The sequence below is a fragment of the Somniosus microcephalus genome, chromosome 1 (genome assembly GCF_052327205.1).
Source record: "Somniosus microcephalus isolate GS21.2 chromosome 1, FLI_Smic_1.0, whole genome shotgun sequence".
In the NCBI taxonomy this organism is placed as follows: Eukaryota; Metazoa; Chordata; class Chondrichthyes; order Squaliformes; family Somniosidae; genus Somniosus; species Somniosus microcephalus.
In genome coordinates this window covers 12232824-12248010 of record NC_140987.1, presented here as the reverse complement: position 1 = coordinate 12248010, position 15187 = coordinate 12232824, and the positions used below count along the sequence as shown (strand labels likewise).

Below are 15187 nucleotides of genomic sequence, written 5' to 3'. Positions count from 1 at the left end.
CCCTGAAATGGCCACATTTTATGAACACAAGATGGAGTTGGCAGATCACATGACTCATTTCAGAAGGACATACCACTGCAGTATCTTAAAGAAACCTGAGTCGCCACCGATTAGAAGATTCCAGAACTGACTGCAATTGATATGGTAAAATGGTTACAGTAGTAACGAAGTCAAAACAAAAGTATTTACACCTCAAGGTGTGTTAATTGCTAGCAAAACGCAAACCCATCTCTGAAATCGCAGAGCACAGACAAAACCTATTATCTGTACCAAACTCAGAGGGACACAGGACAGATCCCATTAGTTTCATTTACAAGACATTAAAATAAAGTACCTGCTTTTGTCAAAGCAGCCTGCCCATTACTTTAACAAAAGAAAACCCCTGATTTGGCGCCAAGATAAGGGCAAGAAAACAGTATAACTGTTGGGGGAAAAGAGACAAAAACACAGTTTCACACAGACACGAGGAAAAAAGGCAGAGCGAGTGGAGAGGTTCGATTACGGTTCGAGGAGCACGGAGGGCCTACAAGTTCGAGCAGGAGAGCAGGTTCAGGAGCCGGTCCCATAAGGAAGATTGGAGATCCCGGACAATACAGGAGCACCAAGGTCAAGGACAGTTTTTTAAAACCCTGGTGAGCATAGAGGCCCAACTCCACCTAGCTGATCTAGTTGAGGTATACTTTAGACGGGAGGGTTTTTAATATTAAGGGCTTTGTAATTCGGGAGTGTTATTCATCCTTCGTTGTGCCGTGCGCTTTCCCCACCCCCGTTTTATTATATCGCTGATCTAGAATTGATGTATTATGATAGTCAAAGTAACTCTTGTGTGTTAAATTTTAGTTCCCATTGAGAGGCGTGTTCATGATTTTTGTCTGCATTGTTTCTCCATTCTCTATGTTTTATTCTCCTTAAAAATAAAGATACCTTTGATTTAAAACTTCCCTTGTCTCACCTGATCCATTTGTCTTCCGAGTCACAAGTTGGGCCAACACATCAAGGTGGTCTGGCAATAAGTCCAGTGTCTAGAATCAGTGAGGGGGGAGCGCTTCGGAACCGCTCACGAGCAGTGTGAAATCAAAAACCGATCTCGCACACCACAAGCTCGTTAAAACGACCCCTTACACAAGAACATCCTTCCTCAGATAAGGCGACCAAAACTGCACACAATACTCAAGATATGGACTCACCAAGGCCCTGTACAACTGCAGCAAGACATCCTTGTTCCTGTACTCAAACCTTCTCGCTACGAAGGCCAACATACCATTTGCCTTCTTAACCGTCTGCTACACCTGCATTATGTGCCTGGATTATGTGCTCAAGTCCCTGGAGTGGGACTTCGACCCACAACCTTCTGACTCAGAGGCGAGAGTGCTACCCACTGAGCCACGGCTGACATCCCAAGGATGGTACCTCTGACGGTGCAGCACTCCCTCAGGACTACGCTGGTGTATCAGCCTAGGTCCATGCGCTCAAGTTCAAGTGGGAGTCAAATCCATGACCATCTGACCTAGAGGCGTAAGTGATATCAACTGAGGCAAAATGACACAAGAAATCATCAGCACAGAAGCTGAATGATCAGGAATGCAGCTGAGGTTCCAGCTGTTCTACGTTGCAAGGAAGATTTTTCATGGTTTATAACTCCGGACTTTGTCACTTCCAAAAGGGTCTGGTTTAGTCAGTCTGCTATTTCCTTAGGATAGCAAAATACTGCAGATGCTGGAAATCCGAAATAACAACAGAAAATGCTGGAAAAACTCAGCAGGCCAGGCAACATCCGTGAAGAGAAAGTAGAGTCAACGTTTCGGGTGAAAGCCCTTTGTCAAGACTAAAGAAGCACAGGGAATGAAATAGATTAAGAGGCCAGGCTGGGAGAGAACAAAAGAAGTGAAGAGACATTAAGAGGTATTCAAAACGAGACGAGATGGTGATAGGACTAGTGGAGACAAAAGAAGGCTCTAGATTAGGTGTGAAATGTGCTGGCAGAATGAAAGACAGCTGCCATGTGGGAGAGAGAAAAAAAAGAAAGGGGGGGAAGGGCCAAAACAAAGGGCTGGATAAAAAATATATGTAAAGATGTAATAGGGGCCGAGGTTATGATCTGAAATTGTTGAACTCGATATTGAGTCCGGAAGGCTGTAAAGTGCCTAATCGGAAGATGAGGTGCTGTTCCTCGAGTTTATGGTGAGCTTCCGTGGAACAATGCAAGAGGCCGAGGATGGTGAGGTCCAAGTGGGAATGGGGCGGTGAATTAAAATGACAGGCGACCGGAAGCTCGGGGTCACCCTTACGGACTGAACGGAGGTGTTCTGCAAAGCGGTCACCCAATTTGCGTTCGTGAGCAGCGAATACAGTATACTAGATTGCAAGAAGTACAAGTAAATCGCTGTTTCACCTGGAAGGGGTGTTTGGGGCCCTGGACTGTGGGAAGGGGGGAGGTATAAGAGCAGGTGTTACATCTCCTGCGCTTGCACGGGAAGGTGCCAGGCGAAGGCGAAGGGGTGCTGGGGGTGATAGAGGAGTGGACTAGGGTGTCGAGGAGGGAGCGGTCCCTACGGAATGCTGAAAGGGGAGGGGAGGGGAGGGGAAGATGCGTTTGGTGGTGGGATCACTTTGGAGGTGGCGGAAATAGCGGAGGATGATCCGTTGAATGTGGAGGCTGGTGGGGTGAAAGGTGAGGACAAGGGGAACCCTATCGTGGTATTTCCTTACTTGGAGCAACTGTCTCACAGAATCACTTCAGAAAATGGTCTCAGCAATGGGATGGATCATCGCGTGTGCTTTCTTTATACCTTGGGTGGTAGGGGGAGGCCATTCAGGCCCTCGAGCCTGTTCCGCCATTCAATTAATAGCATGCCTGTTCTGTACCTCAACTCCATTTACTTGCCTTTGCTCTGTATCCTGTGATACCTTTACCCAACAGAAATCTATCCAAAATAACAACAGAAAATGCTGGAAAAACTCAGCAGGCCAGGCAACATCCGTGGAGAGAAATTTGAGTTGACGTTTCGGGTCGAACCCTTCTTCAAAACTGGAAAGAAAAGAAACTAGATCGAAGGCAGGGCTGCGATCGGACAAAAGAATAAAAGAAACAAAAGAAGTAGAAGAGATTAGAAGCTAGACGAGATGGTAATAGGCTGAGATTAGGTGTAAAGTGTACTGGCAGGGCAAAAGATAGCTGCCAGGTGTGAGAGAGAAACAAAAGGAAAGGGGGGGGGGGGGAAAAGGAGTGGAAAAATTACAAGAAAAAATGAAATAGGGGCCGAGCTTATGATCTGAAATTGTTGAACTCGATATTGAGTCCGGAAGGCTGCAGAGTGCCTAATCGGAAGATGAGGTGCTGTTCCTCGAGTTTACGTTGAGCTTCTGTGGAACAATACAAGAGGCCAAGGACGGTGAGGTCCGAGTGGGAATGGAGCGGTGAATTAAAATGACAGGCGACCGGAAGCTCGGGGTCACCCTTACGGACTGAACATCTCAGTTTTGAAATTTTCATTTGGCCCCCAGCATCCACAGCCTTTTGGTACAGAGAGTCCCAGATTTCTACCACCCTTTGATACCTCTTCTAAATCAGAACCCTCCCTGAAATCAGCCGCCGCCACCTTAAAAGAAGCATCACCAACCAGGTAAAAAAGTTACTGTGTTTTCTTGCTCTCTGTCAGCCGTGGCTCAGTGGGCAGCACTCTTGCCTTTGAGTCAGAAGGCCATTGGTTTAAGTACAACTCCAGAGACTTGAGCACCAAATCCAGGCTGACATTCCCAGTGCAGTGCTGAGGGAGTGCTGCACTGTCAGAGGTGCCGTCTTTCGGATGAGAGGTTAAAGCTCTCGGGTGGACGTGAAAGATGCCACTATTTCAAAGATGAGCAGGGGAGTTCTCCCCGGTGTCCTGGGCGATATTTATTCCTCAACCAGCATTATTGAAACAGATTATCTGGACATTATCTCACTGCTGTTTGTGGGAGCTTGCTGTGCGCAAATTGGCTGCAGTGTTTCCTACAACAACACTTCAAAAGTACTTCATTTAAAAAAATTTGTTCCTGGGATGTGGGCGTCGCTGGCAATTGAATAGTAACGCCCCAAGCAGGAGGCGGGCTGCTACTGGAAGCGCTCCCCCCCCCCTCTTGGGGCATTCCAGTTCAATATCGCGGCGCTACGTGCAGCAGTGCCACGCGCGTTGGTATGTAGCGCCGCGGTACTGCAGGCCTCCCTCCTCTTATTAAAGGGGAGGGGCCTTGCGCAGCGCAAACTGGGGCCCAGCTGGGCCACCAGGGTGCGGGGATCCGACAGAAGAGCCTGGCACTCAAGAGGAGCGCCGGGCTGACCAATCGCGGAGGAGAGCAGAGGGGGCAGGTGCTGGCAGGCGGCCCACAAAAAAAATGGCCGCCCGGCACCTGCTCTTTAATTATCGCCGCCCCGGCCGCAAGAACGCCCGGCGGTAGGCCAGGGGGTGAGAGCCAAGTTTGTGGTCGGGGCGCTGCGCACGGTGATGACGTCATCGCCGGAGATGCAGCGCCGTGGGGTGCTACTGGCTACCGCCGCCGCTAACCTCCCGCTGAATTCCGCGGGAGCCGCTAGCGGCGTTGCGCTCAGGCGCTAGTTTCCTTGCGCCCCATTGGCGCCGGGAGGCGCAAAGCAACCGAATTTTGCCCCTAAGTTCTTTCTAATTGATTTGACAAACATCTGTAGTACCCATAGCTGACAGCTGGGGGCACTGGTGAGCCACTGGAATGATGATTTTCAGGCCCTCACTCAGCAGAACTGAAGCCCTCGGTTCCGTACCTGGTCCCACTTAAATTTGTGCCCTCGGAATTTTAGTCATTGTTTCAGAAAAACAAAAATAGCCGGATTCATTGATTGTTTTAAAAATTTCTGCCTGGGGTTTTCATCTGTGTTTCATGGCCGGCCTCCCACCTTCCACCATCCAAAAACATCAGCTCATCCAAAACTCTGCTGCCCGTGTCCTACCTCGCACCAAGTCCCGTTCACCCATCACCCCTGTGCTCGCTGACCTACATTGGCTCCTGGTCCGGCAATGCCTCGATTTTAAAATTCTCATCCTCACGTTCAAATCCCTCCAGGGCCTCGCCCCTCCCTATCCCTGTAATCTCCTCCAGGCCCACAACCCCACCGAGATATCTGCGCTCCTCCAATTCTGCCCTCTTGGGCATTCCCGATTTGAATCGCTCCACCATTGGCAGCCGTGCCTTCAGCTGCCTGGAGCCGAAGCTCTGGAATTCCCTCCCTAAACCTCTCCGCCTCGCTTCCTCTCTTTCCTCCTTTCAGACGTTCCTTAAAACCGACCTCTTTGAACAAGTTTATGGTCACCTCTCCTAATATCTCCTTTTGTGGCTCGGTGTCACATTTTGTTTGATAATCGCTCCTGTGATGCGCTATCAATTACTCATAAAAGACTGAGAGTTAGAAGAGTAACCAAAGGCTTTTATTAACAACAGAATGGAGGTCTGCCTCGAGTGGTCGACCGGTCCAGGATACTAAGGGCTGGGGAGCAGTCACCTTTATACTAGGACCTGTGGGAGGAGTCAGCCGAGGCATGTCCAGGCATGTACACTGTGGAATACAAACAGGACAAACAGGAATACAAACAGTGGTTTACCACATTCACCCCTTGTTTAAAATTGAGTCCGGCGGGGTGAAGTGTATTAAAAGTTAGTGTATTGGAGTCTCTCCGGAGGTCTTGTCTGCCGCTGTGATCTGCGTGGCGACGGCAGGGGTAGTGAAGTTTCCGGCGTCGAGTCCAGCGTAGGCTGTGGCACAGGCGTGTCGTCCTCGTAGATGTCGAGCGGGTCGCGGGGCCCAGGCCTGCCGTCTGCTGGGGCTGGATATCGGATCGTGGGGGGTGGTGGTAGTGGGTAGTGGGTTACTGCGGCCCCCGAGGGTGCAAGGTCTCTTATGGAGACTGTGTCCTCCCGCCCGTCCGGGTATGCGATGTAAGCATACTGGGGTTTGGCGTGGAGGAGGTTGACCCTCTCGACCAGGGGGTCCGTTTTATGGGTCCTCACGTGTCTTCTCAGTAGGACCGGCCCTGGGGACGTCAGCCATGGCGGTAGCGATGTCCCCGATGTGGACTTCCTTGGGAAGACAAACATTTTCTCATGAGGGGTGGCGTTAGTGGCAGTGCAGAGCAGTGACCGAATAGAGTGGAGCGCATCGGGGAGCACATCCTGCCAGCGGGAGGTTGGAAGGCCCCTAGACTTTAAGGCTAGCAGGACGGCCTTCCAAACTGTCGCATTTTCTCTTTCCACCTGTCCGTTCCCCCGGGGGTTGTAACTGGTGGTCCTGCTTGTGGCAATACGCCTAGTTAGCAGGTACTGACGGAGTTCGTCGCTCATAAACGATGAGCCCCGGTCGCTATGGATATAGCTGGGGGAGCCGAACAGGGTGAAGAGGTTGTTCAGACATTTAATGACCGTGGCACTGGTCATGTCCGGGCAGGGGAAGGCGAACGGGAAACGGGAGTACTCATCAATAATATTGAGGAAGTACACATTGCGGTCGGAGGAGGGGAGAGGCCCTTTAAAATCAACGCTCAGGCGCTCGAAGGGGCGAGTGGCTTTTATCAGGTGGGCCCTGTCTGGTCTATAAAAGTGCGGTTTGCACTCAGCGCAGACTTGGCAGTTCCTGGTCATGGTCCTGACCTCCTCAATAGAGTAAGGCAGGTTGCGGGCCTTGATGAAGTGGAAGAACCTGGTAACCCCCGGGTGGCAGAGGTCATTGTGGAGGGCCCGCAGTCTATCGATCTGCGCGCTGGCGCAGGTGCCACGCGATAGCGCATCCGGGGGTTCATTTAGCTTCCCGGGCCGGTACAAGATCTCGTAGTTGTAGGTGGAAAGTTCGATTCTCCACCTCAAGATCTTGTCATTTTTGATTTTGCCCCTCTGCTTGTTGTTAAACATAAAAGCAACTGAACGCTGGTCAGTGAGCAGGGTAAATCGTTTTCCGGCCAGGTAGTGCCTCCAATGACGCACAGCCTCCACAATCGCCTGGGCCTCCTTCTCAACAGCGGAGTGTCTGGTCTCCGGGCCTTGGAGGGTTCGTGAAAAGAAGGCCACGGGTCTCCCCGCCTGATTGAGGGTAGCGGCCAGGGCAAAGTCAGACGCGTCACTTTCCACCTGGAAGGGGATGGATTCGTCCACTGCGTGCATGGTGGCTTTGGCAATGTCCTCCTTGATACGGTGGAAGGCTAAGCGGGCCTCTGCCGTCAAGGGAAAAGAGGTGGACTTGATCAGCGGACGGGCCTTGTCCGCATAGTAGGGGACCCACTGGGCGTAATAGGAGAAAAACCCTAGGCACCTCTTCAGGGCCTTGAGGCAGTGGGGCAGTGGAAGTTCCATAAGGGGACGCATCCGGTCGGGGTCGGGGCCGATGACTCCGTGTTCCACAACACAGCCAAGGATGGCGAGGCGGTTTGTGCGGAATATGCACTTCTCCTTGTTATATGTCAGGTTTAGGAGTTGGGCGGTGCGGAGGAATTTTTCGAGGTTTGCGTCATGGTCCTGCAAGTCACGGCCGCAGATAGTCACATTGTCCAGATATGGGAAAGTGGCCTGCAACGCATTTTGATCTACCATCCGGTCCATCTCCCTTTGGAAGACGGAGACCCCATTGGTGACGCCAAAGGGAACCCTAAGGAAGTGATAGAGGCGGCCGTTTGCCTCAAAGGCAGTGTACTGGCGGTCCTCAGGGCGGATGGGGAGCTGGTGGTACGCTGATTTCAGGTCAATGGTCGAGAAGACGCGGTACTGCGCGATCTGGTTGACCATATCAGCTATACGGGGGAGTGGGTAGGCGTCCAGCAGGGTGTAGCGATTTATTGTCTGGCTGTAGTCGATGACCAGGCGCTGCTTCTCGCCGGTCTTAACGACCACAACCTGGGCTCGCCAGGGGCTGGTGCTGCCCTCAATAATCCCTTCTTTCAGGAGCCGCTCCACTTCGGTTTTAATGAAAACCCTGTCCCCGGCACTGTATCGCCTGCTCTTTGTGGCGATGGGCTTACAGTCGGGGGTGAGGTTAGCAAACAGTTGGGGGGGGGTGACTCTGAGTGTGGAGAGGTTGCACCTGGTGCGCAGCGGGCAGTTTGGAAGCTGCTGGCTGCGGACTGTGAGTGGGGGTAGGGGTCCACCGTACGCCATCGTAACACTTTTAAGGTGGCACTGAAAATCTAACCCCAGCAGGACGGCAGCGCAGAGGTCAGGCAGGACCAGAAGTTTAAAATGATCGTACACGGTCCCGTCTACTACGAGTGTCACCACGCAGTAGCCGCCGATGTCCGCCGACTGGGACTCGGAGGCCATAGAAATCCGCTGTTGCGCAGGCAGGACTGGGAGAGAGCAACGCCGCACCGTGTCGGGGTGGATGAAGCTCTCCGTGCTTCCAGAGTCAAAAAGGCAGATTGTATCGTGACCATTTACCTTAATGTCCATTGTGGAACTGGCCAGTTGGTGCGGTCTCGCTTGGTCCAGTGTAACGGATGCCAGCGTAGGGGTCGGTGTGTCGCTGCGGGTATCAGATGAGGCGGTGTCGGGGGCCTGCTGCGTCCCGGCTGTCGTCCAAGATGGCGGCGTCCATGATCCCCATGTGGCTGGAGGCGTCCAAAATGGCTGCTGTACCGGTGATTCGCACACGGCCGGGGAGGTCCAAGATGGCGGCCCGCATGGCCCACACGCGGCGCTGCTGGGGTTCGGGGTGGCTTTGGCCCTGCAGACGCTAGCGTAGTGTCCCTTCTTCCCGCAGCCCGAGCAGATCGCGTTTTTCGCCGGGCAGCGCGCTCTGGGGTGTTTTGCCTGGCCACAGAAGTAGCATTTCTGGCCTTGGGGCACTGCTGTCTGGCCTTGGGACACTGCTGCGGTAGTTGGGCCGTTGTTGGGGTGTGGCTGGGGTGGCACGGCGCTATGAGGCGGTCCTACCGTGTCCCAGGCTGTCATTCCCCGCGGCGTCCACGGTGCAGAGGAGTAGGCATCCATGCCCTGGTAGGCTGCATCCAACGATAGTGCGAGTTCAGAGGCCTTGTTGAGGTCGAGGTTACTCTGCTCCAACAGTCGCTGTCGGGTGTAATTGGATCTGTGGCCCGCTACAAAAGCGTCCCGGATAAGTTCCTCTGTGTACACGGCGGCCTTTACATCCTTACAACCACAGGCCCGGCCAAGCACAGACAGTGCCTGAAGGTATTCCACGGTCGATTCCCCAGGTTGTTGTTTACGACTCCCCAGGAGGTGCCTGGCGTACACTTCGTTCACTGGGCGCGTGTACTGGTCCTTGAGGAGCTTGATAGCGTCCACGTACGAGGTCGCGTCTTGGATGACCGAGTACACTCGGTGGTTCACTTTGGAGGTCAGGACATCCAGTTTGTCCTCGTCCGATTTGATAGCTTCGGAGGCGGTCAGGAATTTTTCGAAACACTTAAGCCAGTGAGTAAACTTGGTGGATGAGTCCGCCTCCCGATGATCTAAGTCCAGGCATGCTGGTGTGAGGATCTTCTCCATTATAAAAATGTTGTTAATAAAATTGATGCGCTATTAATTACTCATAAAAGACTGAGAGTTAGAAGAGTAACCAAAGGCTTTTATTAACAACAGAATGGAGGTCTGCCTCGAGTGGTCGACCGGTCCAGGATACTAAGGGCTGGGGAGCAGTCACCTTTATACTAGGACCTGTGGGAGGAGTCAGCCGAGGCATGTCCAGGCATGTACACAGTGGAATACAAACAGGACAAACAGGAATACAAACAGTGGTTTACCACATCCTGTGAAGCGCCTTGGGACATTTTACTGCATTAAAGGCGCTGTATAAATACAAGCTGTTGTTCTGTTTTAGCAGCACCGTACTTACAAGAGCCATCCAGCGTCCTGGCCAGCCACTTGCCCTCGGGATTGTCCGTGATGCGGATGACCTCGAGGCACTCGCCTTGCTTGCACGGCAGCTCGTTCTTTCCGCTTCTGTAGTCCATCGCGACCTTCACGGTCTGGATCACCTCGATTGGTCCCAAGAGCTAAACAGAAGACAGAAGACTTTCATTAGCCATCCACCCTTTGGAGCAGAGGCTCGGCTCCTAACCTTTATAAAAAAAAATGTTTTAATTCGTTTATGGGATGTGGGCATCACTGGGAAGGCCGGCATTTATTGCCCATCCCTAGTTGCCCTTGAGAAGGTGGTGGTGAGCTGCCTTCTTGAACCGCTGCAGTCCGTGAGGTGAAGGTGCTCCCACAGTGCCGTTAGGGAGGGAGTTCCAGGATTTTGACCCAGCGACGATGAAGGAACGGCGATACGTTTCTAAGCCAGGATGGTGTGTGACTTGGAGGGGAACTTGGAGGTGGTGGTGTTCCCATGCACCTGCTGCCCTTGTCCTTCTAGGTGGAAGAGGTCGAGGGTTTGGGAGGTGCTGCCGAAGAAGCCTTGGCGAGTTGCTGCAGTGCATCTTGTAGATGGTACACACTGCAGCCATGGTACGCCGGTGGTGGAGGGAGTGAATGTTTAAGGTGGTGGATGGGATGCCAATCAAGCAGGCTGCTTTGTCCTGGATGGTGTCGAGATTCTTGAGTGTTGTTGGAGCTGCACTCATCCAGGCAAGTGGAGAGTATTCCATCACACTCCTTACTTGTGCCTTGTAGATGGTGGAAAGGCTTTGGGGAGTCAGGAGGTGAGACACACGCCGCAGAATACCTAGCCTCTGACCTGCTCTTGTTGCCACAGTATTTATGTGGCTGGTCCAGTTAAGTTTCTGGTTAATGGTGACCCCCAGGATGTTGATAGTGGGGGGTTCGGCGATGGTAATGCCATTGAATGTCAAGGGGCAGTATTTAGACTCTCGCTTGTTGGAGATAGTCATTGCCTGGCACTTCTGTGGCGCGAATGCTACCTGCCACTTATCAGCCCAAGCCTGAATGTCGTCCAGGTCTTGTTGCATGCGGGCATGGACTGCTTCATTATTTGAGGAGTTATGAATGGCACTGAACACTGCAGTTATCAGCAAACATCCCCATTTCTGACCTTATGTAGGAGGGAAGGTCATTGATGAAGCAGCTGAAGATGGTTGGGCCTGGGACACTGCCCTGAGGAACTCCTGCAGCGATATCCTGGGACTGTGATGATTGACCTTCAACTACCACAACCTTCCAGCAAATTCAAACCGGTTGAGGGGAGGGTCGGTTAAGGAAAGGGTTGGGATTGCCTTCTAAAAACATCCCACCCAAAGATCCAAGCTGTCCAGTCCAAAACCAGATAGATGCTCCCCTCCCCTAACAGAATGGATGAGCTGCCTGCAGAGGCCCAATGTTGAATGATGAGGTAAGCTTGTGAGTTATATTCTTCAATTATTATTGGGCGCGTTCTCACTGGAAAAGAGAAGGTCGAGGGGTGCAGCGATTGCTGTTTTTAGGGTTCTAAAGGGAGTAGATAATGTTGACCGGGACAAGCTGTCTCACCATGTCCACAACAGTAGAACCAGAGGGCACGGCCTGCGCCTGAAGGGGGTAAATTCAAAACTAATCCATGGAAATAATATTTCAGTGAGCGAGCGGCCAATCTATGGAACATGCTCCCTCGGGATACGATGGAAGCAGTTAGTATTGATTCATTCCAATACAATTTAGATAGATTTCTTTCAGAAAATAACATTTGGGATAAAGTATATGAGTAATTGGAGACGTGAGGTGTGGTGAGTGTAGCGAGCTTGGGAGGAACAGGCGACTTTGGACCTCTGGTTCTCAAAGCTCTCCACCACTGGGGGGATAGCAAAATACTGCGGATGCTGGAAATCCGAAATAACAACAGAAAATGCTGGAAATACTCAGCAGGCCAGGCAACATCCGTGGAGCGAGAAACAGAGTCAATGTTTCAGGTCGAAACCCTTCGTCAGGACTGAAAAAGCACAGGAAATGAAACAGATTAAAAGGCCAGTTTGGGGGCTGGGAAATGGGGATGAAAGAACAAAAGAGAAGTGAAGAGACATTAAGAGGTATTCCAAACGAGACGAGATGGTGATAGGACTAGTGGAGACAAAAGACGGCTCTAGATTAGGTGTGAAATGCGCTGGCAGAATGGGAGACAGCTGCCATGTGGGAGAGAAAAAGGGGGAAGGGCCAAAACAAAGGTGTGGATAAAAAAAATATATAAAAATGTAATAGGGGTCGAGATTATGATCTGAAATTGTTGAACTCGATAAGGCTGTAAAGTGCCTAATCGGAAGATGAGGTGCTGTTCCTCGAGCTTACGCTGGGTTTCCGTGGAACAATTCAAGAGCCCGAGGACGGTGAGGTCCGAGTGGGAATGGGGCGGTGAATTAAAATGACAGGCGACCGGAAGCTCGGGGTCACCCTTACAGATTGAACGGAGGTGTTCCGCAAAGCGGTCACCCAATCTGCGTTTAGTCTCCCCAATGTAGAGGAGACCACTGGGGGTTTTCCTCGCCTCATGCCTGGGTCTGTTGTAGATTCATTGGTAGAGATTGATTGTCATGATTAATCAACAACTCCATTATCGTTGTATCATGCGACCACCAGGATGGTAGATGAACTAGATGGTTCAAAGTCTTTTCTCGTCCAGCAATTCCTATGTTTAACACTCCAGGGAGAGACTCTGGCAGAGCCGACCTGCTGGGGACCGCAGGTCAGAGACTTGGGGCAACAGTGTTGGCAGAAACATCTCTACAACTCACTCCCTGTGAGCACGGCTCCTCACTGGGAGCACGCAATCAACCCTTATATTATTCAAGTACTTTAGCATTTAAAACAAAGCACAAATACATTTATAACAGCAAATGCTGACTTGCAGAGCTGAGCTGGTTAACCAATTGTGCCACTTGAATGAGCTCTTACTGCCAGTCTTACAGCATCAAATATGAGAATAAGGAAGTAGATTGGCCCTTCTCGTAGTGGCAGTGCATGGACTGTAATCTGCTATTAATCAAAACAATGCAAATTCTAATGCTTTGTAAAGGTTCACCTTAAGGTTAGGCAAAGTACTGTATTGTTCTCAGTCTATGCTGGGTGCAATTTGATGCTGGCATGATTGATAGGAGGAACACACTCACAGAGTGAGGACTGAAAGGCCAAGTGTTCTCAATAGAGCTCAGAACAGATGATCAACATAAGGAGCTAAGCTACTGAATCCGAGGGGGTGGCTGGATTGGGTTAACACAGTATCCTTTCACCTCTGGGATTCAAGGTTCAAATCCAGTTCAGACTGATAAGGCGCGTGTCTCCCCTCTCTGCTGTCTAACAGTCCCACGTGAAATGAGTCTCAGCCCGGCTTCTAGAATCATAGGGGGAAAAATTCAGTTGTTTGCGCCTCCCGTTAGCGCCTTAAGAGGGCGCTAATGGGGCGCATAGCAACTTGCGCCCGGGCGCGGCGATGTTTGCGCCGCTCGCGAAATTAACTAGACGTTTTGCGGCGGCGCTAAACACTACCGCCACGATCTCCTGCGCCGGCAGATTGTGACGTCAGTCAAGCGTGCAACGCCCCGTTAGTGCCCCGGACCGGATATTGAGTGGCGTCCCCTGCCTTACCGCCTGCCGCTAGCAACGACAGGTTGAGGGGAGCGTTATGCTGTCAGAAAGGGACTGGGGGAGCGCTATTTAAAGGAGACCGCTTCCTGCCTTTTTTTGTCGGTGACATTTTTGCATCACGCATTCTGAGAGAGAGAGAGAGAGAGACTTCTGGAGAGATTCAACGCTGTGTGAAGGAGTTTTGGGTACTGAGCAGCACTTTGCAGATTCATTTTGATTGGCTCTTCCTTTCTTCGCCAGCGCTCTGAGGTAGCGCCTCGCTCCTTGGCCTTTGCGCCTTAAGACAGGTGTGAAGCGCCTGATTTAGCGCTCCAATCACCTCCAGGGGCGATAAAAGCCAAGTTTGCTGTCGGAGGCGATAATTAGCGCCAGGCGCTAAACTTTGCGCACGGCCGATAATGGCGTCCCAAACGGGGCGATAGTGAATTTTTCCCCCATAGAATGATACAGTACAGAAGGAGGCCATTCGGCCCATCGCGCCTGTGCCGAAAGAGCTCTCCAATTAACCCACTCCCCCCTGCTCTTTCCCCATAGCCCTGTAAATTTTTCCCCTTCAAGTATTTTTCTAATTCTCTCTTGAAAGTTACTATTGAATCTGCTTCCACCATGTTTTCAGGCAGCGCATTCCAGATCATAACAACTCGCTGTGTAAAAAAATGTTTCCTCATATCGCCTCTGGTTACCGACCCTTCAGTCACGGGAAACAGTTTCTCGTTATTTACTCTATCAAAACCCTTCATGATTTTGAACACCTCTATCAAATCTCCTCTTAACCTTCTCTTCTAAGAATCTCTATGGGTCACTGCGGAGAAATTCACCCACAGGGGTGAGCTTTGGAGGATGCTGGCCGCAGGGTGGAGTTGAACCTCAGCAAGCATTCAGTACAATTTCCAGGACAGGCAGGCAAAAGAGAAAGGAGTCTCTGGCCACACTACAGGGGAGGGACATTGTGCACAGACAGAAAGGAGTCTCCGACTGCACGAATATAAGATAATTGGCAAAAGAACCAGAGGGGAGATGAGGAGACATTTTTTTACACATCAAGTTTACACTAATGAGATTTCATGGATGAATAAAAGGGAACAATTGAGTGTAAGGAAAGAGACACACATTAAGTACATAGACAGCAGTAGAGTGCATAATATTAAAATTATGAAAGGTTTTGATAGAGTGGATACAGAGAGAATGTTTCCACTTGTGGGGAAGAGCCAAACTAGAGGCCATCAATATAAGATAGTCACCAAGAAATCCAATAGGGAATTCAGAAGAAACTTCTTTACCCAGAGAGTGGTGAGAATGTGGAACTCGCTACCACAGGGAGTGGTTGAAGCGAATAGTATAGATTCATTAAAGGGGAGGCTAGACAAGTATATGAGGGAGAAGGGAATCGAGGGTTATGCTGATAAGAGTTAAATGAGGAAAGATGGGAGGAGGCTCGAGTGGAGCATAAACTGGTTGGGCCGAATGGCCTGTTTCTGTGCCGTATACCCTACGTAATACAAAGAGATTAGGAGAGAAGTCAAAAAACAATTAGGAAGGCAAAGAGGAACTCTGAAATTAAATTATCAAGGAACATAAAACAAAATAGTAAAATATTTTACAGGCACATCAATAAAAAAAAGGAAGGTCAGGATGGGAATAAGGCCATTAAGGGTTAGACAGGACAATA

At 50.9% G+C, this 15187-nt stretch overlaps 1 protein-coding gene across 2 annotated transcripts in view; it reads right to left on the bottom strand.

Moving 5' to 3' along the window:
• Window positions 1–15187, bottom strand: part of LOC147123923 (FYN-binding protein 1-like) — a 372564-nt gene that overhangs the window by 55241 nt on the left and 302136 nt on the right. For both annotated transcript variants that reach the window (XM_085966712.1, XM_085966740.1), the window contains exon 8: window positions 9845–10004. In XM_085966712.1, the coding sequence (XP_085822838.1) occupies window positions 9845–10004 (160 nt within the window). The remainder of the gene's footprint in view (window positions 1–9844; window positions 10005–15187) is intronic.